At 40.8% G+C, this 24,310-nt stretch overlaps 1 protein-coding gene across 1 annotated transcript in view; it reads right to left on the minus strand.

The window, feature by feature from the left end:
- Positions 1–242: 242 nt before the first annotated feature.
- The window catches only part of LOC140229020 (wings apart-like protein homolog), a 71,148-nt gene continuing 47,080 nt past the window's right edge, over positions 243–24,310 (minus strand). The window contains exons 4-16 of the mRNA XM_072309282.1: positions 21,980–22,162; positions 20,688–20,824; positions 19,207–19,318; positions 16,882–17,130; positions 14,649–14,760; positions 13,797–13,977; positions 11,223–11,374; positions 10,461–10,576; positions 8,015–8,179; positions 4,701–4,899; positions 2,488–2,576; positions 1,634–1,729; positions 243–721 (exon numbers count right to left, since the gene is read on the minus strand). Of these exons, the coding sequence (XP_072165383.1) occupies positions 656–721; positions 1,634–1,729; positions 2,488–2,576; positions 4,701–4,899; positions 8,015–8,179; positions 10,461–10,576; positions 11,223–11,374; positions 13,797–13,977; positions 14,649–14,760; positions 16,882–17,130; positions 19,207–19,318; positions 20,688–20,824; positions 21,980–22,162 (1,857 nt within the window). The 3' untranslated portion in view covers positions 243–655. The remainder of the gene's footprint in view (positions 722–1,633; positions 1,730–2,487; positions 2,577–4,700; positions 4,900–8,014; positions 8,180–10,460; positions 10,577–11,222; positions 11,375–13,796; positions 13,978–14,648; positions 14,761–16,881; positions 17,131–19,206; positions 19,319–20,687; positions 20,825–21,979; positions 22,163–24,310) is intronic.

Consider the following 24,310-nt stretch of genomic DNA (forward strand, 5'->3'; position numbering starts at 1 on the left):
AATACCAAGTTTTGATGACGCGGGGACGCTATATTCTTTGTCAAAGAAAACCTTCATGCTCTATTAAGCTGCCTCGCTGGCGAGTTTGCCTCAGGCTTGTCAAGAATTAATTGAAAAATGAAGGGGAAAGAAAAAAATGTACAGCATATTTCACAGTAGTGTTCTGAGTGCTACTGCACAAGGTAAAGTGCTTAAATCAATACAAAACGAAACCAAAAAATTGTGCAGGGACAAAACCACATCCAAATGTTACTAAGCTTGAATTAATAATGAAAGAAGGAAAAAAATCAAATAAACTTTGCTTTTAGATACTTTCCAAAATCTCATATAGTTCTGTTGATTGTGGAAGCCCAATCATTTACACCAAGGAAAAAGAAATAAATTAATAAATGAGGAGGAAAGAAGCTAAAAAGATGGTACAGCCCTTCTATCCAATTCGTCCTCCTCCTTCAACAACAAGGGTTTGGAAGGTGCAAGGGCACGGCGGACAGTGTCTCCACGCCAACCCGGTGCTGTTGGATTGTGGGTGGCATGACCTCGGGCACACAGAATATCCCAGCATTCCCCACTTTAGGGATGCAGAGCCTTCTTTCCATCATGCCGATGCCACAGAGTTTTGAAAACCACCAAGCTGGCTGGAGCTTGAAGGGAGGCGCTAGAAACATTCCAGTACCTCAATGACTTTTGATATACTCTTGCTGCCCGAGTTGCCCGCTGCATTCTGTGGATAAAAAGAATCGTAGACTTGTTATTGTTAAAAAAACAAACAAACCCAAAAACAACAAATTAACACAGTTGGATATTTCCATCGATAAATACCACGAACATTCATGCATGAAATTTGAGATGATCGATTGTTGAAATTAATTTGGTCTCATTTTTCCGCATAAGTTGAATTGTGAAAGATGATCCATTCTAGCAGCCTCATTGCTTAATGCCACTCCAGTCATATCTATGGATACTGGCCTGTGCACAAAAGATGTTCTTATTTTTGCCATGACCTTGTCACCCCTCCCAAAAATACTTGTGGGTTTGATGGTTCTCTTAAACACAGAGGAATGCATACACACAGACACACACACACACACACACACACACATATGAAATCATGTATGTGAATTCCTACAGCTAATAGTAGAAAAATCATCTTTTAAAAAGCCTGTTTCCTCGTCAAAGGAGTGAATTATTTGAGGAATAATGTGACATCTCTCTTCATCATGACAACTTGGGATATATCAAGTTGCAAGTGTCAGTGAACTTCAATTGTTTGACTGTTATCGTTTATTGGGAAACTAAATTCACCACCAACAAGCTGTTATTACCGGAATCTAATGTGTATTTTCTTTTTGCAGATAATATTTTTTCTTCTGTTTTTTAACTGCAAAGAATCAAATCAAATAATGACATGACATCCCCAAAGGTAAACTGTAGGGGGAATGCATAACTAACTGCCGAGTGCCAGGCAAGTCTTAAGAACATCTTCACGATACCCTAAAGTTGTGGGAATCTTCTATCCTGGAACACAGACAAACACGTACACGCTCACAGAAAAAAAAAAAAGAAGAAAAAAAAAAATACCCTGAAACGTAAGAATGGTATATCGCCCTGTGCCAGCGGAAGTGTGCATACTCACTGTAAGTTCGATGAAAGACAAGAATTTCTTCAGCATGTCCACCATGCATGTGAAGTCGCCATCTGGAAGGCAGTCCCTGACAGTCACTACATTCAGCTGTTGGTCAGACAAGATGGGGTATGGGTGACCACTGTGTAATCAATGCACTACTGGACTGCCTACTATGAAACCCTAATATACTGGTATACGTAAACTGAGGAAATGCAGCAATATTGTACCACGTTTTAGAGTCCCCTGTCTGGGAGGACCTCAGGAGGACCTCCGTAGGACATGCCAGATGAAAGCAAGCCAATTCTTAAAATACAAACTCAGTGGGGGGTGAGAGAGACCCCTGTTTAGAGTCCCCCTGTTGTCTAGAGTGAGGTCAGCATACATTTCTATGGAAACCAGCATGGAAGAGCATTTCTTGAGAAGAGGCAGCAGCAGTTTCTCGTGCGTACATATGCGCACTCCACTACAAACAGCTCAGGTCACCGGAAGTATGTGCCATGCTCACGCAGTATTCACGTTGAGACCATTGGCATTTACAGTCCCCTCGTCTGGCACGAACACCGCACAACCTCTGTGTTTCAGGGGACTCTAAACAGGGTATACGAAGAATATATCAGCAAAGGTTGAGGAAAATCACATGATCCCTTCAAAAGGGCACAACCGACTGATAATTTGATATTACCTATTGTCACATAAATGTTGGAATGATGAACAATTTCTTGCACTTTCTCCAATCTTGAAATTTCAACAAAGTCTAACAGAGAGAGAGAGAGAGAGAGAGACAGACAGACAGACAGACAGAGAAGAGACACTGTAGAGCGGTCTTATCACAGGCAAATTCTGAAACAAGTGTTCATACTCACATTATTTTCTCGTAGAAGACACCCTAGCAGTAGCGCAGTGTAGGAGGCCACTATACTGTCTTCCATGTGCTTGCCTGCAGAATGGAGAGCTATGAACAGAGAGAGAGAAAAAAAAATAGGTCACCAGGAGGAATACAAGACACAACAACTACATAACTATAAAGATGGTTAGATCACAAGGATTGCCCATGGACCAATTCCACAATGTAGTGAATGTTGATGAAATCACTAGAAATAAATCAAAGTGGTATGACCAAGACAGACAAAAAGATGGCCTGCGAGCTTTACTGGACTTCGAACCAAAAATGAGCCCAATAAGCTTTCAGCCTGTGCTAAGTTTCTAATCACCCTTCGCCAGACTTGTAAAATATCAGCACCTGAAGTCTACTCAAGGAAAACATTTCATAAATAGGAAAGAAGTACACTAATGAATGAATAAACAAATTAATACGTAAATGAGATGATGGGGATTACCCACAGATGGACCATTTTGTAAAACTCATTTCATAAAAGCAATCTGCGGTGATTAAAGGGAAGATAAACCCCAAGATTAATGTGGATTGAGTGAAAGCAGCAACATTAGTAGAACACATCAGTGAAAGTTTGAAGAAAATCGGACAATCGATGCAAAAGTTATGAATTTTTAAAGTTTTGGTGTTGGAACCGCTGGATGAGGAGACTACTAGAGGATATGACGTATGAGTGGACAACAATACAAAGAAAATATAAAGGATATTCAACAAAAATTCACTTTTCTGGAATTATGAAAGAGCAGTGGACCAACCGCTTTCAGAAAGCAGGGGGAATAATTGCTACCCTTAACATATGTCAATATCAAGTTGATGGAATTTGTAATTTTCATGAAAAATGGATTTTTGTAGTATTTCTTTATATTTTCTTCATATTGTAGTCCACTCATACATCATAACCTCTAGTAGTCTCCTCATCCAGCGGTTCCAACACCAAAACTTTAAAAATTCATAACTTTTGCATCGATTGTCCGATTTTCTTCAAACTTTCACTGATGTGTTCTACTAATGTTGCTGCTTTCACTCAATCCACATTGCTCTTTGGGTTTACCTTCCCTTTAACATGCTTGGAGAATGACTACTCAACGACAATGACAAAAATGTGCATGTTGGACACTTCGCCGTGTGCCATGCATGCTAACATGAACATGACACAGGGTTAAAGGTCACAGAGAGTTGATCACTGTCATCATAATATCATCGTGACATTTGTATGATAATATGGCGTCACATCACCACTGCAGCATGAATCCCTCTCTTACTTTGACCTTTCATTCGCTTTGCTTAAAGGAGTTTCACATCATATGGTTGTGACAAGATTTGTGTGACATAAACTTTGATGGGAAAGGGGGGGGGGTGGGATATAGACCCATGGGGGTCATTTACAATTCATGTCAATAACCTGCAGCTTTTATCGTTGTGAAACTCCTGTAAAAGTGGATATTTTCGCGCGACTAATTTTTCGCGCTTGGCCGCGTAAGAAGAGCTTCGCGTGTTTTTAATTCCGTGGAATCAGACATCAGCTACTGGAACATATGGCACGCAAAAATATTTGCGCGCTTTTATTTTTCGCGCTAGTTTCTGGTTGCGCGAAATGCGCGAAAATTTCAACACCGCGAAAATTTCCACTTTTACAGTATGATAGTTTGATGGCAAAGGAGACCCCTTTGTCACATTTATTCGACTGAAAGAGAGCCTCAAATGCTAAAAGTGAAGGAAATCCAAGCACATGAGCTGCTGTAAAATGCAGAGGCCACTTGGACAATATGAAACCAGATATCCTTGTAAAGTCATTTGGTGGATATTGGGTATACTTAGGGATTCTTAGGGAAAAAAGTGATGTCGCCCTCATCAGCAACGCTTCAGCAAAATATCTGCCCATTCCAAAAAAATCTAGACACATGCACAGTGCTCTCCAAGAAACAGGTCAACACATATGGGCATTTTCTCAACAAAGGAAACATTGACACAAACACATCAAACAAACATAGCACTGAGAAAACGTCATGAAGGGAGCTTTTCCTTTATGTCTTTTATTATTCTACGGTCATTTCACCATGAATTTTTTATTCTCTATTTATTAAGTCTACTAAAAGAAAAAAAAAAAACATATCATCTATTTTGAAATTCTCATTTGTTTTTCAAATTAATGATTCTTTCTTTAATTTCCTTTTTTTTGTTTACCTTTCCTGACAGAAGACTTGATCTCCTCCTCAGTGGGCTGAGGCCCGTTCTGACTGCCCTTGCCCGTATCCCTCTCAATGGTGATCCAGTCCAGGGGATCGCTGTGGGCCTCGGACCACTCCTCAGGCTCCTCCTCCATCATCTCCTCCTCCGACTGGCTCTCCACCTTCAGCGCTGCCTGCTGCCGCTGCAGGAACAGCTGAAGTTTGGGACCAACAAGAAGGGAGACGTGCGTACTCAACACGGTCCGATTCCAAATCTACGCACTGCCCTACTCAATTCATTCCCATTCATATTATGCCAGAGTTTCATTTTTTGAAATGCATGTGAAGCCACAAAATACCTACAAGGACACTTGGGTAATACTGTAAAAGTGGATATTTTCGTTTGGCCGGGTGAGAAGAGTTTCGCGTGTTTTTAATTCCACGGAATCAGGACATCAACCACTGGAACATATGGCATGCAAAATATTTGCGTGCTTTTATTTTCATGCTAGTTTCTGGTTGCGAAAATTTCAACACCGCGAAAATTTCCACTTTTACAGTAGGTTATTTTATTTCTTTGGCAAAGCATTATGGGAAGGAGGGGTTGGAGAGGAAATTCTACTGCAGCTTCGAGTAATGATCAATTTAGGTCGATGTAGGGCAATTTGTCAATCAGTTGCAATGAAAACACAAATTTGAATAATGATCAATTTGCTTCCAAAAATCAAGATTGACCATTCATCTCTGATAGAAATTATAATCTTACCTTGGTGTTTTCCTCTCAAATGATCGGGGGGGGGGGGGGGGGAAGAGAATTAAAAGGTCTGACACTTTGTAAAATATAATTCCCAAATTGTGAGCATTGCTTTGAGACTACAGAATCCCATGCAGTACATGATGAACATGTATAGACCGTTACCACATAGAGATGGGAGAGGGTTCCTTGATAATCTTTAACCCTAACTAGGCCGGGCTATTTAGGTAGATGATAGAGCCGGGGGGGGGGGGGGGGGGGGGGGGGGGCCCCCCCCTCCGGATCTCGGCCATCGACCGCGCGATCGCGACAAAAATCAAAAATTGGCACACGCATTGCCTATGATGTAATCTAAAGTACCATGAAGTTGATTTTTTCATAAATTATCATTTACACTAAATTATGCTAATTTATGCATAATGATGCATGAAATCAGACAATTTGGTATAAATCACTAAATACAGCTCAAAACAGGCACATTTTAGGTGTAAATATTCTTTTTAGTGTCCTTAGCAAATGTAAGAGAAAAAAATTGCACAATCAGAAAAAATTTCCTAAGTATTTTATTGTTTTTTTAATTTCTTATGTATTTCATTGTTTTTTTGACTTTATGTTTTTCATTGTTTTTCCGATGAAATTTGTTCATGACATTGTTCCGACCAAGACAATGCATTATTAATTGATTTTAATCAATAAACCCCCAAAATAATCATGCTTTTATGAAATTTGCCTGTAAACACAGTTTGCATTGAAATTGTACACAAATTCACATTTTTGAGCAATTTTTGGTCTGACATGCACGTGCATATTTATGCGCAACTTCGGAACCGCGCACCCGGGCATCGCAAATTTGGTGTCAAAAGATGCGGGAGACTTGAAAGAAAAAATTCATGAAACGTCGCGGCGATAGCTTCTCGCGATAGCGATACATCGCGCGAAACGTCGAGGGGGGGGGCCTCGGAGGCCCCCCCCCCCCGGCCTAGTTAGGGTTAAACCTTGTCGAGCTCATGTTACAGGGAAGCATGTGATCTGAAACCATGCTTTAGTCTGACACGCAAAACGGAATATTCATAGTTACTAAATTTGAGTCCTTTGCACACCACACCATTTTGGGGGTCTTAAGAGTAATGTATGGAGAACAAGTTACCCCTGTCTTTTTGATAACTCTGTCAAAGTGCTTGGCATTGAATTATTCCATTGAAGCAGATCCCACAACATATTCTCAATTGAGCACAAAGTATTGTACAAGTCTCACTTTAGAAACACAACAGTATGATGAATGCATACGTAGATTTGCAATTAACTTTGCCTTTATATATGTTGTTATTAAGATGATGGCTCTCCCATTGGACAAAGAATGAAAAAATAAGATTACAAGCAACTAGAAAAGAGCAGTATTTGCACCACTGATTGCCACAATGAATTCAAACAAGAGACCCGGGGGTCACGCGCTCACCTGAGTATCGCAATTTCACCTTCCATGCATTCTTGCACACTCATACCTGAGAACATTGGAAACTTAGGTCTGCATATATGGATCCCCCCTCCTCAACTCCAGGGTGGAGGGGGGGGGGGCAGGCAGCCCTGGATCTGCAATGAACAAACTTGGAACTAAAGTCATCAATGTACAAACTCATGGTATTAACTTTGCTTTATCATTTCTTGTTCTAGAGTAGAAGATTTTGAATATTCCTTAATGTGGGGGGGGGGGAGCCCTAGGGGCCCCCAAGATGGTGAGCTAAAAATCAATTCATTGCCCTGGTGAGCTAAAAATCAATTCATTGCCCTGGCAATCTCGGTGTATAAAATCACTCATGACATGAAAGAAGGCTCGACATTAGCTGTGGCCCAGTGGTCCGGGGCCACTACAAAATTGACGTTGGGCAGCGAATTTCCAGAAAGGCCGTCTTTTGGTGACCCGATCAGGCACTTCAGAATCAAAATGGATTGTCATGTTTCCGCCTTTTTCAGGTCAAAAATTTAAAGGTACATGGTCCCGGTGGTTTTGTCAAATGCACAAGTTTCCTATAGAGACCTACACTATCGACCCCTCTTTAGCGCTTACGCTTTGGCCCACTTCCCCGAGTCCGAAGAAGTTCGATCCACTGTAGCCAGTTGTCCAATCACAGTTCGGCTAATGATACGGCTGAGGGGATGACAGCTTTAACAAACTTCTTTTGTGATGTCACAATAAGAAACACATATGCACGCACCCTGGCATTACTACAGACTGCGTGATGCGCAGAGAAGACAACAAAGGCAACGTTACTTAGCAACACCTACGCGCTTTACTCTTGACGACAGCTCAACTTCGGAAATCTTCGTATCAACGCTAATGGTGATCGGCAGTATCATCAACAGCGCCCTCTACACTACCGGGACTATGCACCTTTAAGATTTTGGTGGCCCAAGTGGGCCAACAGAGAGAGAGAAAGAAATAGTATCAAGCTCAGCATTGAATGATTAATAAGTGTGATATTCAGTCACATAAAGAGACCACTAATGAAAGAGTAGCACCAGGATATGGGGGAGGGGGACGTTATGCTGGGGTTGGTGTAAAATGATGTCTTCCTTACCTGCACCAGTGATTCCAGGGACGTTATCGATTCTGAGGAGCTCTCTGAGGAGGACTCAGTGGAGTCCTGACTCTGGGAGTCATAGGAGGGCCTGGTCCTCATGGAGATCAGCTTACGGGTGTTGGCTGGACTGTGCTCCACTAGGTTGATGAGGAGACCAAGGCTCTGAGAAGATAAGAAGAGAACAGGTGCATGTACACAGTGTACTAACACTTGCATAACACAGTGTAACATCTAACACTCGCATAACAGTGTACCATCTCACACTCACCTAACACAGTGTACCATCGAACACTCGCACAATACAGTGTACCATCTCACACTCACATAATACATTGTACCATCTAACACTCACATAACACATTGTACCATTTAACACTTATGTAACACATTGTACCATCTGACACTCACATATCACATTGTACCATCTGACACTCATATATCACATTGTACCATCTAACACTCACATAACACAGTGTACCATCTCACACTCACCTAACACAGTGTACCATCCAGCACTCGTACACAACACAGTGTACCATCTCACACTCACATGATACATTGTACCATCTAACACTCACATAACACATTGCACCATCTAACACTTGCATAACACAGTGTACCATCTAACACTCACAGAACAATGTACCACATCACACTCACATAAAACAGTGTACCATCTACTACTCAAATGACAAATTGTACAACCTCACATAACACACTGTACCATTTCACAGTAACATAGCACATTGTATCATATAACACATAACACATTGCAGGGGCTGCCCAACCCTTCCCCCCCCCCCCCCTTTTGACGTGGGGGGGGGGGGGGGGGGGAGGATTAACCCTTGAGCCCCAATCGGCCTGCAGCCCCCAACCCTAGAAAGGTTCCATGTTTTCTGCATTGTACCATCTAATACTCACATAACACATTGCAATATCCCACATTAATATAACACACTATGCAGTTCGGAATCAATTACATCATGGACAATCTTATCTGTGCTCAAGTCTCTTTTGTCTGTGGCTCATTATGTATAGCACCTAAGCAATGCACAGCAGTATGACTATAATCTGTGCAAAGGGCACTTCTAAATTTGGAAGAAGAACCGCTTTGATTGTTCCACTAGATGTAATTTCATACAATCTGTTTGCAGTCACAAGTTCCTTTCATGCTATCTGATTTAGTGCATTCATGTGTATATCTTTGTCTTTTGTGTGCTCTCTTGTACTCTGCAAATGTTGGTTCTCTTTGTGATGTTCTGACTGACTGGCCAAAGAAAACTGCACTGAAACCGAAACCGAACATGGAGATGTCAATACCTGTGTACGTGTAGTTCTGCATGGATGTGGGGATGGCAATCCTACAGAGCTATGCTAATAGCACTATGGTGGTTGGGTTCTCCTTGTAGGACAAAGCAAGAATTACTAAAACATGTTAGTGGTGTTGGCAGGTTCCTGTAAGATTGCAAACTGCCATCCATTCACACCCGAGGCAGACTCACTCAATCTATTCAAACAGTCATTTTCTCTTCCACACTTTTGCAACTCTTATCACAAGGGTTTTCCTTACTTTTTGTTTTGTTTTGCTTTGTATTTTGTTTGTTTGTCTGTTGTTGTTGCTTTGTATTTTGTTTGTTTGTCTGTTGTTGTTGGGTTGTTTTTGTTTTTGTTTTTGTTTTTGTTTTTTTTTTTTTGGGGGGGGGGGGGTTGTTGTTGACATTCACTGCACATTTGTGTCTACAATTGGCAGAAATATGACCACATTTTCCGAAACTAAACCATTGATGGGTGGGAATTACATCATCCTCCAAATCCTTAAAGGTTGCATATCCCTTTGCAAACGTCAGTGAAATTTGCATGGTTAGAAAATAATGTCTCCCAACATCATGTATGAAATCTTATGGTAATACATCTCAGATTTTTCAAAAAGGAAATGAAACTTAACCCCATGTCACTCAAGTATACGCTATCCTTTTTGTACCGAGAATAACCACTGGAATTTTGAGGTCTGACAAATTCATCAGAAATCTATAGCATTGTTTCCCCCTCTGTCATAAAGCAGTTTCCAGTTTTATTCTTCTGAGGAAAAGTCAGAATTACCTACCTCTACTATTATTCTGATAAAAGGTCAGAATTACCTACCTCCACAATATATCACCTCAATAAAGGAATCTAATTTTCAGGGTTGCAAAAAGAACACATGAACTTTGATGTATATCAATGGCCTCCATGTTGATCTGTTGCATGGTGACTGTCTATCATTTTCTATACAGTTTGAGGGGAAATGACTGAAGCCACATAGAATGGCATGGGTAAATTATGGGCAATGGCTTCAAGCATATTACACAATTGGTCTAGGCATACTGCATGCCTGTCGAGCCGACACCACCCTCTTAGCTGGCAGAGAGTCGGCAACCACTCAGCGTTATCCCTAGATACATACCAGGACCAAGACGTCGAAGCGCTGGTCCTTGCAAATGAACTGAGGCATCCGGAGGACACACTGAAGCGTTGTTGCCATGAGACCGTCCTGCTCCCCGACCTTCATACTTCCCCACTCTGTACAAGGATGTGAGAAGAAAGAAGTGACACTTTTCATGTGACTTAAACACTGTCATACACACACATGAAAAGCTTAAGTAACTCTTGCGATGAGATGAATGTAAAATACATTTGTTGTGTTTATCCATCTTAGTCTCATCTCTCTTAGTGTATGTTGCCCCTACACTTTCTCAGCACATTTCAAAATCTTTAGATTGGCCGAAATCAACAACAAAAAAAAAGACCATCCACTGTAACCAAACAATATTAAGAAATCTTGCAATAAATACTGATATGAATTATACACTTCCCTGACGGACAGATAGCAGAGTGTGAAAATTAGTAATTTTCAAATGCAAAAATAAACAGAACATGAGGAAGAATGTCATGTGGCCAATGTCAACTTCAGTAGAAGCATGATATGAAATATGAATCCAACTTAAGTCTGTCACTACCACAGGTAACTATACGACATCAGATGTCAACAGTACTTAAGGACAATGGTAGTGTTTAGGCTAATGCTAGGATCGACCAAAAAGTTCAGTAGTTTGTCGTGAACACACCAAAACATGGAAGTCAAAGGAATGAACAGGGGTAGTAAATAAAGGGGGCTAATAAGAGAGTGAAAGAGTGAGAGATAGAGAGGTAGTGGTAATGGACCTACCATTGTCATGGGAGATGTTGAGGAGGAGTCGAAGGGTGGCCAGGAGCCCCTGGTGTAGGATGGCGTGGAGACTGTTACTGTCCAGTTTCTTGACCACAGGCACCTCGGGCTCCCCGCACATCTCCAGCTGGCTCTCGCACATTCTCAGCACCCTGGATAGCAGGCAGGGACATCAGCACTTTATGAGTTACATCTTTAACTAGAAAAGCACTCAGAGAGCACAGACCTCTGCTAAAAACATATGCTGAAATGGCCCTATTTCCCAATCATAAAGAATCCTTCAAAAAAAAATAATGAAATAAAATTTAAAAAATTCCTGGATCCAGAAGGTAATCAGGATCACTCCCTAAATTCAAACATCTGCTCCTGGCGCCATTATCAAATCTTCCTCAAAATTTCATCTAAATCCATTCATAAATGTTTGGATTTATTTTGCAACAGAAAAAAAAATGATAAACAAACAAACATACAAACAAACAAACAAATGCCGGCAAAAACATAAACTTCTTGGCAGAGGTAATAATCCAACAAACATACTGTTTCCACTTGGAAACAGCCACTTAAGAAACACAACACTTTTTCTCTCAACACTTTTCTCACCCGACACCCCTAAAACAGGTAAATGCCCCCTTCCCCATGAGTTCCACACCTTTTTGGACGTAATAATTCATTCAGCTTACTCTGCTTTACTTGTGAGTCATGGACTCCCCCCACTTGCCAATGATATACACACCAAAAAAAGAGGGGAAAATAAGGGAAAAAAAGAAAGAGGTGATGATAATAATGCTAGTCTGTCAAAGTGAAAGGCCAAAACAAAATCAAAATCATTGCAACTCGATATTAGCCATCCAGACCCAGTGTATAAAATCTTTTTCTTTTTCAACCACATGCAAGAATACAAAAGTACCAGATCATCGCTCTGATAGTCATGTTTTACATTTTTACCCTGTCTTTTCCTGTTGTACCTCATTCCCAGCATAAAATTCAACACACCAAAGAAAAAAAAATCACGAAATGGAGAGGCAAAGGTTTTGCATGTTGTGGAATCATAGCGCAAAATGTTGAAGGGAATCAATTTGACACCCCCCCCCCCCCCCAAGTTAAGATAGGGTTAGGCCTTTGTGTGATTTTTTTTATCCAGTAACTCTCTCTGCCCTGTTGAACTTGTATTTCTTTTTTGTCTCACACCATTGTCCTGCCATCACAAGGCCTCACTCCACCCATCTTTATTCTTTCCTTCACCCCTTTTGTCTTATTGATCCTATTGTCTCTTCACTTTCCCTCCCTGTCCAACCTCAACTCCTGTTCTTTCACTGTCTCTCCGTACCCCCCATCCCAAAACACTATTCTAGCTTTTCTTTACATGCAAGGAACTTCTGCACCCTATAAATCACCTTTGTGATACTTGGAATGGAGAATTCAAGTGCAATTTCCACTGGGTCTAGGGTAATTATCCCCTGGACAATTACCTCACACCCTTTCCCTGACCCTAACCCTAATCCTAATCCTGAACCTAACCCTAAAACCCTAATCCTAAACTAACCCTAACCCTGATCTTTACTCTAACCTTATCACTAACCACTATTTAGCAGGCAGGGGGGTAATTGTCCTTGGGATGTTATTGCCCTGACATGATTTCCACTAGCTGCTGTGGCAAGGCTGTTTGAGCTGAGACACACATGTGCTTGCCCCCTTGTCTTTTCCAGCACCTTGTGCTTGCTAAAGATCAATATTAGACTATGACCCCTACACACTGCTGTCGACATTCCCACATCAAAATTGGGGAGTTTTCAAAGACCATTCAGGGAGATACTCATGCGTTATGTACATCTCAATAATCCCACATGAGGGAAACTTTTATATCCCCTTGTCAAGATATGAAGAGACATCTTAGTTTTCAGTGAGCCACCTGCAGAATAAGGAACCATTAGCTACTCTCTGCTTATCATAACATGTGCAAGGGCCCAATTTCATAAAACTATAATAGTAACTCTACAATTAATGGTAACTCTGCAATAAATAGTACCTCTGCAATCAATGGTAACCATTGGCTTTGATTGGCTATGGAATAGTGTTGCTATGGCAGTTATCATTGATTGCAGGGTTACCCATTCTTTTGTGAAATTTACCACAATTTTATGCAACAGGGCCCTGTTGTTCTCCAACAGACTCAACCAAGAGGTGGCAGGGGTATGGATGTAACAGGGTGGTCCACGAGGGATTTCAGCATGTCACTGCAATATGCTCAAATTCTTGTGCAACATCCTCGAATTTTGTGCAACATCCTCAAAAGCCAGCAACATGTTGTGCAACATCCTCAAGAATTTGCAACAAGCTCAAAATAAAATGTATTCAAATATGTGAAAAAAATGTGCAAAACTTAAGGAACATCAAAGATATTTGTGTGCAAAAACATGAGATAGAACACTGAATGTAAGCAGCACAAAGAGAGATAAGTTGCTTACTATGTGCTCATGATGTGCGAATTTCTGCAATATTCTCAGATTCTGAGCTTGCAGCATGCTCAAATTTCAAGTTGTGGACCACCCTGGATGAAAGGGTCTCTGTACTCACTTTGCCACAGCCTTGACCAGACTGCACCCCTTCAACTCCAGGAGGAACTGCTGGTTCTCATTGTTCATGAAGGTCACATTCTCCAGGACCCGTAGACAGCGGTTCATGGTCTTGAAGAGGACCAGGTTCTCCCCTTCCATGCGGCCCGTCACAGGACTCAAACTGAGCGCCGCTGATATCACTGCAACGAGGGCACACACATCAGATCAAAGATTGGATAATATGCAGTCGCATTTGAATGTTCAATACACTTGCCATATAGAAAAAATGCCTAAGAATCTTTCTTCCATGGGTAGATTGCATTCCACTCATACCTTGGACTGAGGACGGACTCATTTTGCTATAACACATATTTCCCATAGACACCTGCCCGAGTATTCTCGGGACTCATATTCAACAGGTTAAGAACCTCTTTGCAGACCATTTTTACTTTCAGTACGAATGTCATAAATTCCATTTTACCTTTACAGGATCATATCAGCTCAATATCAATATCAATAGCAAATAAATATCAGCATACCAGTTTCACACAGCGTGACTGTTTATACTTTATTCTAACTTCAATGTGATTTTTTATTCTCTCATGTATGGTCTTTAATACTGATGTAATACAGCTATCTTGTTCTTCTTTAGAGGCTGTTCACAAAATGTATCACACTGAAAGGTCATTTAATCTTGAATAAATCAACAATATAGTAGATCTCTTCCAGAAAAAAGAAAAAGAAAAGAATAAACGTAATAAAGACATACTGGCATCTACACCAGCTAAGTTGTCACGGCTTTAAAAATTTGCAAGGTAACATCTCCTGGCATTCTCTCTCCTTATCAAGCACTTTTTTTTCCAAATCTTACCTGTCTGGGCAATATGCTCCAGGCCACCTGCTAACCGGAGTTCCTCTTTGAACCACTCGCCTGCTCGCCTGGACGTTAGCGAGAGTAACGACTCCATGGCAAGGTAGCCATTCTGAAATAAACAGACAAACAAACAAACAAACTTCAACAAGATTGCCCCAGGCTCAAGTAATGAAGGGGTGGTAGGCTTGTCCCCAAACACAGATCCAGAGTGAACTTGATGACATACAGCTTAAACTACCACACTTTCACAGTTCTGCTGCTGTTACCGTTTCTGCTACCTACATTGCAAATCTGTCTTCACTCCTCCTCCTAACTGTTATTACATTCATAGTGTGAACGAGAATTTTTTTCTGTGTAATGAAATAAATTTTGTGACTGATTTAACCCTATTCTGACTGGGGGGGTCAAATTGACCCCCCCCCTTCAATGTTTCGCGCTACGATTCCGCTACGAGCAAAGATTTTGACACGTCTCACAACTTTTTTCATTGAAGTCTCCCGCATACTTTGAGACCAAATTTGCGAAGTCCGGGTACACCATTCTGAAGTTACGTAATGTTTTGCATATGCATGTCAACCTGAAAACAGCTCAAATTCATATCGTGTGCAAATCCAATGCAAATTGTGTTTTTTTGTTAAATTGATATAAATTAGATTATTTCAACTTTTAACCAATGAAATTAATCAATTCTAATGTAGATATGCTTGAAAAAATGCCTGCAACAAATTTTGGCAAAAAAAACATAGAAAACAAAAGGTTAAAAAAAACCAGTAAAATAAATAAGAAATTAACAAAACAATTAAAAAAAAGAAAGTAATTTTGATTGTGCTATTTTTTTTTTTTTTTTAATTGTTGAATTGTTGGATGTATCTTGAGAAACTCTGACACAAAAATTTAGCAATCCTTCAGTATTTTCAATGGAGTTATACGTGAAAATATGATTTCATGCGTAAATTTGCATGATTAATTTACTAAAAATAGAAAGCCAATATTTTTCTATTGTATAACCGTGTAATCTTGTAGTTGACATCCAGCTCTATCTTCAGGCAAAATTTTGTGGCGATCGCGCAATCGGTGGCCTAGATCTTGGTCTCAAAAAGCCCAGTTAAAATAGGGTTTAGTATCTGTAGCAAATAAAAGCACGCCAAATTCATAATTGCAGCAAAATAAATGACATTCATGAAAATCAACCACTACCAAGATATGCATTTCATCTGATTTCTCTTTCTACTCTTTGTTGGCCTGCTTGGCGTTGCGTGTTGTGCTTTGCCTTCTGGTTTGTGGTTTGTTTTGTATTTGTTAGAGTGAATGAAATCTTTTCTTGCATTGAAAGCCAGTGGCAATCATCTACCACACACAATAGATGCTATTAAAGAGACGTATCCTATAAATAGGGATGGACTTTATGAGACAACTGAGCCTGCTTCCAACTGAGTCAACACTCATTCCCTCTCATTTATGATGTTGACTGTCAGCGTACGGCTAAGACTTTGGCACAAATGCAGTTCATTTTTAATGAGCAAGGTCTGTGAATAGTGCTATATCACTCTTGTATTGCTTGGGTGTCACTCCTGCTTACTTCCCAGACAAATCAAATGTCTTTAACCTTGCAGTACTTCAACCTTCTGTGTGGTTAATGCACTATCCTTGTTGTAAAGGCCAAATCAGAAGGGAAATTCAACCCCATATTCTAGGCGACTTTCAATGGATGCACTAAAAAAACAACAACAATAAGAGCTCCCTTGGCATGCAGCACAAAACATGGAAGCTATGGAAAGTCACACATGTCTTTATGGGAGAGTGATATTGGTCATAACGTCTTATGCAAACAAGCTCATGCGATGCTGTCATCACCTCAAAGCTCATTCACTGGTAAGCGTACCACAGAATTCAAGAAAATTGTTATCTCTTGTTGATGATATACCTGCAGTTGCTTCCAGTTTTAAGAGTCATTAAAGCGAAATTATACTACACAAAGGGTGCAAGTCCCCGCCATTTTTTTTTCCCTCTTCAATTGAGGAATTTAAGATTTTTATGCAGGGCAATGATAGCATCACCTCATCTAAACTGGATATTCGAATTAGACTGATAGCACTGTTTCACAGAAACGTGAACTTTACACTTTCCGAAACATGATGAAATCCAATCGGCTCTCACTGTTGTTTGTTTGATTTTACGCTAGTAAACATTAGACTTGTGCAGTGAGTTCAAGTTTGCGAAGGTCACTGACCGAGAGGTCGCTGCACTCAATGTCTCCCAGAGTGTTGCTGGCCTTGGGCAGGTCAGAGAATACCGCCCAGAGCTTCTCCTGTGCCTTGTGGTACTCCGAGAGCTGGGCTGCCTCAAGGTGCTTGGCCCGGTGTCCCGTGTCCTTGCTGAGGAGACGAACCAGAAGCCACAGGCTTTCCCGGTCCAGGTCCATGTTGAGTCGGTCCCGGCTGAGCATGTACATCAGGCCTGCCGTGCACAGACCAAGGCTCTGGAGGGGAGTGCATTGTAATTTTGTGTTTGAAATAGAGAGGATAATGATATTTGTGGAAGATACATATGTTCCAGCTCTTCTCTCAGTAACTGCATGCTTTAATTGATATTCTCTTATTTATTCTCCTCCTTAGCATATTCACAACACATTCATCTTCTGTAAAACCAGAAATATCTGCATACATGAAACTTTTGCGAATTTCACAAGATGCCAAAATTTGAAAAAGTAAAGTGCACACAAAAGGTTGTATCTACACAATGTATCGAATGCTAGTGAGAATTTGTGAAAGTTTCAGGTCGCAGAAGAGGCTAACAGCTCCAATTCGCAAAAGTTTCATGCCGTGAATATTTCTGGTTTTACAGTATTTTCCCTCTATCCTCTCATGATATTCCCTTACTGCTAATACCACTAATCTCTTCAGCCCAGCTTCAGAATTTGGTAGGAGTATAAATACATACCTTTTTGAACAAGTACGTTTTACAACAGCATCTGCCAATGATCATGACTGTATTCTCTTATCTGTAATGTACCTGAAAACCCAGCTGTAAACCAATCCAGATATTCAAAAAGAGTTCAGAGAGCAAACTTTGAACCATTGTGACCTCAAAGTGTTCAAAGGGATTGGCAATCTACTGTAAAATGAACGCCAGGGAGGAGATAAGATACCTGTGTTGACACAAAATGTTATCCCTCCTTGCTACTTTGTTAGTGAAACTACTGCTAAATGACTAACACTGAATGAAAGGGTTGACTCTGCATTTCAAAAACAAGATAAAAGATATAGCAGTAATGAGGTCTTGGTACTTCACATCAAACTTATTTTTCAAGCACTACGGATCATGAAGATGTAACTATTTCACACTCTCTCACTGCTGTTCTTATGCTCCATTCCACTACACTGAAAGTGAAATGTATGCTCTAATGAACCCCAAATATCTAAGTACCATGAGCCTGATTTTTTTCTCTCTTTGCCAAAGTCAGCCCAATCACAATACTTGTACTGTCTGCTTCCTTTACTTTAATTTTTTGTTAAAAGACAGAATTAAGTAATATGGTCTTGGATTGATGATATCCATACGGTATTAGCGACTAGAGACTGAATAAATACCCCGCCCCTTCCTGAATTAATGGATTTGTTTAGGATCACCTTATGACCTCAGCATTACAGTGTCCAATAATAGAGGCTAACTTCCTGGCTACAGTTAGCCTTTTGTCAAGGCCCTCTCGCTGTAATGGGCGAGCGAAGCGAGCCCAGCCGAGCACGCCAGCGCGAGGGCCTTTTGAGATCTGCTTCACACATTATTATTCATGACACGTGAACCCTTCTGAATACTCATTTTAATGGCTTCCGGTCAACCAATGGAATGGCGCGCTCCCCGCATCCTCAGCCTTGGTGGTCATGCCTGTTCGCATGCATCACTGACCACCCGAGGAGGTCTGCCACGGAACTCTACACACTCTGTGTGTCGAGTTCTGTGAGGTCTGCGGCAGCGGCGTGCATTCGCTCTATTCAAATCGGGTACGAGCAGACAGACACGCTGATTGGACCCCGACTTTTGCTCCCGAAATCGGGGAGCAAAAGTCGGTAATTCAAAGGGCTAACAAAAGGATGCGAAGCAGATCTCAAGAGGCCCTCGCACAACCCCACTCAGCTGGGCTCTCTTCACCATACAGCGAGAGGGCCTTGACAAAAGGCTAGGCTACGGTGTACTGCATCTTGTGTCACTGCATCTTTTTTTCTGGGTTATTATGGACACAACCAAGCAAAGCCAAGAGAGTTTGGGGTTTAATAGGAATGTTGCCTGGCAAAAGGGTTGAAAACATCTTCCCAACTTTCTATTAGAGCTTTTGGCATACAAATATGCCATCGTCAATGGTATAACTATGCATAAAACGTAAGTAGTGTTTTTTAGAAAGTAACTTGTACAAGATTTACCCCACATTCTATTGTACTGATCAGATGTTAAGTTGCAGTCACAAGGTGGATAATTGATCCTTTCTCCATGAAAGTGTGTGTGTGTGTGTGTGTGTGTGTGTGTGTGTGTGTGAGGGGGGGGGGGGGGTTTCACTTACGGGATCCTGCGCGGCATCTTGAAGGGCACCGAAGACCTTGGCAATGGTACCATGGGCCCTCATGTGCATCCTGAAGGATGGTATGGCACACTTCTCTACAAAGCTCATGGCACTGTTGGGACAGAGGGGTGAAAAAGGTGCATTCAACAATGAGAACTTTTTTCTCTTTCACTGCTTTTATTCCTCTTATTTCTTGATGTCACCTAATCTAACGCAACGTTCTAAGACGTGCCCTCTCACTTGATTGATGGCAGTCAGAAAGCTCTGGTGTAATGCAGTTTCATGCAATTTATGGCATGACAATGGCAGTATTATGCACAAAGTTACAACCAATTCACACATGAAAGTCTCATCTTTTCTGCCCCTCTTTCTGATTTGTTCCATGTTCAATAAATGGGCAGTATCTGAACTGTGTAATAGTACCTGCTTCATGCAATACCTAGCAAAAGGAATGTAAAAATAAAAATTGGGGCATACCATTATTAAGCATCACTCTACAACCTGACATGGTTTTCCAGGGATAAATCCTGCCAACTCAACAAACAGTATACTTGGCTTAGCAAAAAGTATGCTTGAAACCAGCTGATATTAATTGGACAAACTTTCACCTTCAACGTTTTCTATTGTGTTAGTTTGGAGTCAAATTCCAAATGTGTGAATAAAACTCCATCATTTCATGACTTTGTGAGAGAGGGCAGACCAAAAAGCTCACAAACATACATGTAAATGCCATGACTGCAAACACATAGGCCCGAATTCACAAAGGTGGTACAATGGAAACCATAGTTTAAACCATGGACGAAGATGGTAGTTTTGTATGGGGCGCCTAGTGTCGCATGGCCTATTTCGTTACGAAATCAGTCATTTTGTTGATTTCGTCGACGAAATGTTAACATTACGTCGACAAAATGATCATTTTGTTTATGAAATGGTCATTTCGTTCAACAAAATGACTGATTTCATAACGAAATAGGCCATGCGACACTTGGCGCCCCATGCAAAACTACCGTCTTTGTCCATGGTTTAAACCATGATTTCAACTGTACCACCTTCGTGAATTCGGGCCATGATGTAAAATCATATGTACAATAATGAGGGGAGATTGGGAAGGAGTTGAATACCATCTGCATGGTTGAACTGCTTTATCTCAAGAGATTTTGCTTTACCTCGCTATAACAGGTCTGATTAACTTTGTTTTTCTTTGTTTGAAAATCTTGTTGTAGCATCTGTTTCATAACAGCTGATCTTGCTATAAGAATAATATGGAAGGAAAGTTGGGACAGCGAAAGTTTCCTCGTAATAACTGATATCTCATTACAATTTATAGCAGTGTTCATTGTATCAAGTTTGCCCGCTATTTGTTGTTTTACATGTGCATGTATATTTGAAATTCATAAAGTTACATTCACAGGGAACTTTGGGCAAACATTCTCTTTTTGTAAAATACCACAATAATTATCAAAATCATTATTTAGGCATACCTGAGGCATCTTGTTCCAGTGTTTTCACTGTTCTTCAGTCCATCCAGAAGGTACTCAATGTCGTCAGCGAATTGCTGGCTCTCGCCGGATTCCTGGCAATCGCTGGCTCCCTTCACGTGCCTGACCACGGTGTACAGCTGAAACAGATATTGGGGAGCAGCAAATCATTCTCAACTGACTGCTACTGGATGGACTATAAAGTCCACACAAGCCTTATGACTAGGATTTGGACATATGGGCCCGAATTCACGAAGGTGGTACGAATGAAACCATGGTTTAAACCATGGACAAAAACCATGGAATGCCAAGTGTCGCATGCGATATTTCGCTACGAAATCAGTCATTTCGTCGATGAAATGATTATTTTGTAAAGAAATGACAACATTTTGTAACTAAATGAACACTTCGTCCACGAAATGATAATTTTGTTAACGAAACAGTCATTTTGTCGACGAAATGACCAATTTCGTAACGAAATATTCTGTTTGACACTTGGCGCTCCATGTTTTTTGTCCATGGTTTAGACCATGGTTTTGTTTGTACCACCTTCGTGAATTCGGGCCATGTGGTTTAAATGACCTTTAATACTGAGAAAGTGAAAGCTACAGCTGTATATCTGGTAGACGACAATGTTGCTTTTAATGTGTACTGAAAATAGCATACAGAGCAATGTCATGTGCTGATAATGGGTTCATCTCCATTACCAAATCGCATAGAATTATTAATCACCATACACAACAGACATTCACATCATTTGTTGACATATCTTAAAAGGTAAAAACGAATGCACGCTGTTGCGTCAAGCTGTTGCTTTTTTAAGTTTTGACCGATAACCGTACAAATCGAAACAAAACAAATATGTAAATAATTGAATCAGGGTTTCACTTTAGGGATTTTGTGGTCTCCGCACTCGTCAACATTTTCATGATGGCACATATCTTGGAGATCAAAACAAAGTCAATTGTAGGAGTGGGAAAAACAATCTCAGCAGAAAGATGGTAAGACAAGTAAGAGCTGCATACCCCCTCCCCCCCCCCTCTCTCCAAAGCTTTAGAAGCATGTTATGTATTACCAGCTTGGAAAGATAATTGCTGCATGTACATGTGACATCCTCCCAAGGCAATAAGAAATGGACAATAACACAACAAGCTCAACATGATAAATGGGAGTATTTGTTGTGAATTTAAATGAGTGGAAGACCATCACACAAACATAGAATTCACTTCTTGACAATGTAAGTTTGCCTAGATTATGGGGGGAGGTATTAAACCTCCAAACAGTGTCCTCCTTACCTTCTTCTCATCTCGCTTGCACTTGAGGGAGGTGACCAGCGAGTGGTTTGGTTTGTTGGGGTAGGTTGTTGACCTGGTGAGCCCAGCTCCTGAGGGTCTCTTCTTGCCCTCGTTCCTGAAGGCGGCTGGCTTGGCTGGCAGGTTTGCAGGGTTGGCGGGGGTGGGTGCAGCACTGAATTCCTCCTGGAGGGGGGGGGGGGGAAGGAAATTTAGAATCCAATCAATGCATCATTACTATAATTCACTATGCAATACTATGTATCTTGATGGTACCTATAACTTCAATGTACACATGTGCTTCAGAGATAGACCCCATGTTCAGATGCAAGCCAATTTATACCAAAACTCGATAAAGAAACGACATAAGAATCACCGTACAGCCGACAGACTGTTCAGACACTAATATCCACTGTTCTGGAAAACGTCGTATAGATTCACAGTTTCACACTGTGCATGTTGTTACAGTCATGATGTCACCACGAGTGGCAGGTTTAGGGTCACCTTTCATGCACACTCCCATTAAGCCCCACCCAGTTATACCGTTCTATGGTCGCCATAGGTTCAGATGCCTATGGAATGCTGATTAGTTATCGAGCTCTAGTTCGAAACGATGCTCTGACCCTCGTTTCGTTATACGTCGTTTCGTTAGTCAGCATTCAGACATATAAATTCATTGTATAGCTATACCGTTTTGGCATAACTATATAGTTTTAGTATAATTTTTTTTTGTCTGAACACCCTGAGAAAGAGTATGAGACAGAGGCTGCATTTATCAAACTCAAGAGAGAGAATCACGTTTCAAAAAGTGTTACAGATGGCATTTACGAATGTGGTTTGAAATGCAATTCTTGGGGTGCCCTGCTTATCTAAATATCACATAATAGCGATTCACATTGTGTCGTTCGACCCAGGAAGTAGAGGTCAACTGAGGCGTGCGCTTTTTTGTAAAAGACAGTGTGTACAGTATACTGGAAGTTGGCCTTGGCAGCTTAGAGAAACGCGTTTCAAAACGGCATTGTGTTTATCTACTCGCAGAAAGGCGATTGTACATGTAGTCTCTCAAACGCGTTTCAAATCACCCTTTGAAAGGCGTTTCAAATCGGCATTTCTAAACATGTTTGAAAACATGATTGCGTTTATCTATCTCACCTGAAGATGCCTCAAACATGTTTTGGATCGTGATTCTGCCTCAGAAAAATTTTAGATAAACGCACCCAGAGAGAGACAGAGAGAGGAGAGCCGAATCTGTATCAGCTTTCTTGGGCGAGTATCCATCGTGTCATAATGGACATAAAGTGTCCCCTCTAAGGTCAATTCATTTGCCAGCATGGAACAGCTGGATTTAACAGATCTAGGCTTTACAATTTGAATCAGACTTTATTATGTTCCTTCCAATCAACTCCTTACAGGAAGATATAAAATACACGCAAGTAGGATGTACACAGGATAAAACTCCTCCCACACAATTTCTTTCGCCCTACTGCTTTTTTTCTCTCTCTCCTTCACAAAGGCAGTCACCACTTTATCATGAAATACACATAAACAAACTAGGCTGCCTCTGATTCAGGTGACCCACAACAAGTTGATAGTCTTGTAACAACAACAGCTTCCAGCACATATCTACAATATATGCAGTCATCATAACACTTACAAGGATTTCATCCAAATAAAAGTAAAAAAGCAACAACAAAACATGTTAAATAAGCTAAAACTTTGCTTCATCCTTACTTCAGTATCTGTGTAATCCATGTTTTTAAACCATATCTGCACAGCTAGCTCCTATACTGTTTTCATAATACACAAGACATAGCCTACAATTCATTTCACCAGACGCTTTATACTTGTACACATACATTGCACATTCTATTATACACCATTGTGTAATCTTCTGCTTTTTGGATGCAAACTTGAAATATAAAGGAAATTGTCCACCACAGGTCATACAAGTTTTAAAGATGGTTTGCTCATCTTTAACATCTTATCATGACACCCTAGCTAACTGAATTTATCTGCTAACACTACATAACTTTCTTTGAAAAAAAAAGACAACAACTCAATTCATGCATGTAATTTAAGCATGTATGTAATACGTGTATACACTGCAGCAGTCCAAATCCCCCCCCCCCCCCCATAATTGATTCAGTCTGTCTGGTTGATAGGTCAAAATTTTCAATCTGCCAATCACTGTCCAAACAACACAAGCCAACCTTATGTGACCACTTTTTATTTTCTTTTTTAGTCACAGACCGGGTAAAGTGTGGGATAGTCGTTTCCATAAATAGACACACATGTTCTGCAGCAGCAACAGCAGCAGCAGCGGTGCCCTACCTC

The sequence above is a fragment of the Diadema setosum genome, chromosome 5, assembly GCF_964275005.1.
Source record: "Diadema setosum chromosome 5, eeDiaSeto1, whole genome shotgun sequence".
Lineage (NCBI taxonomy): Eukaryota > Metazoa > Echinodermata > Echinoidea > Diadematoida > Diadematidae > Diadema > Diadema setosum.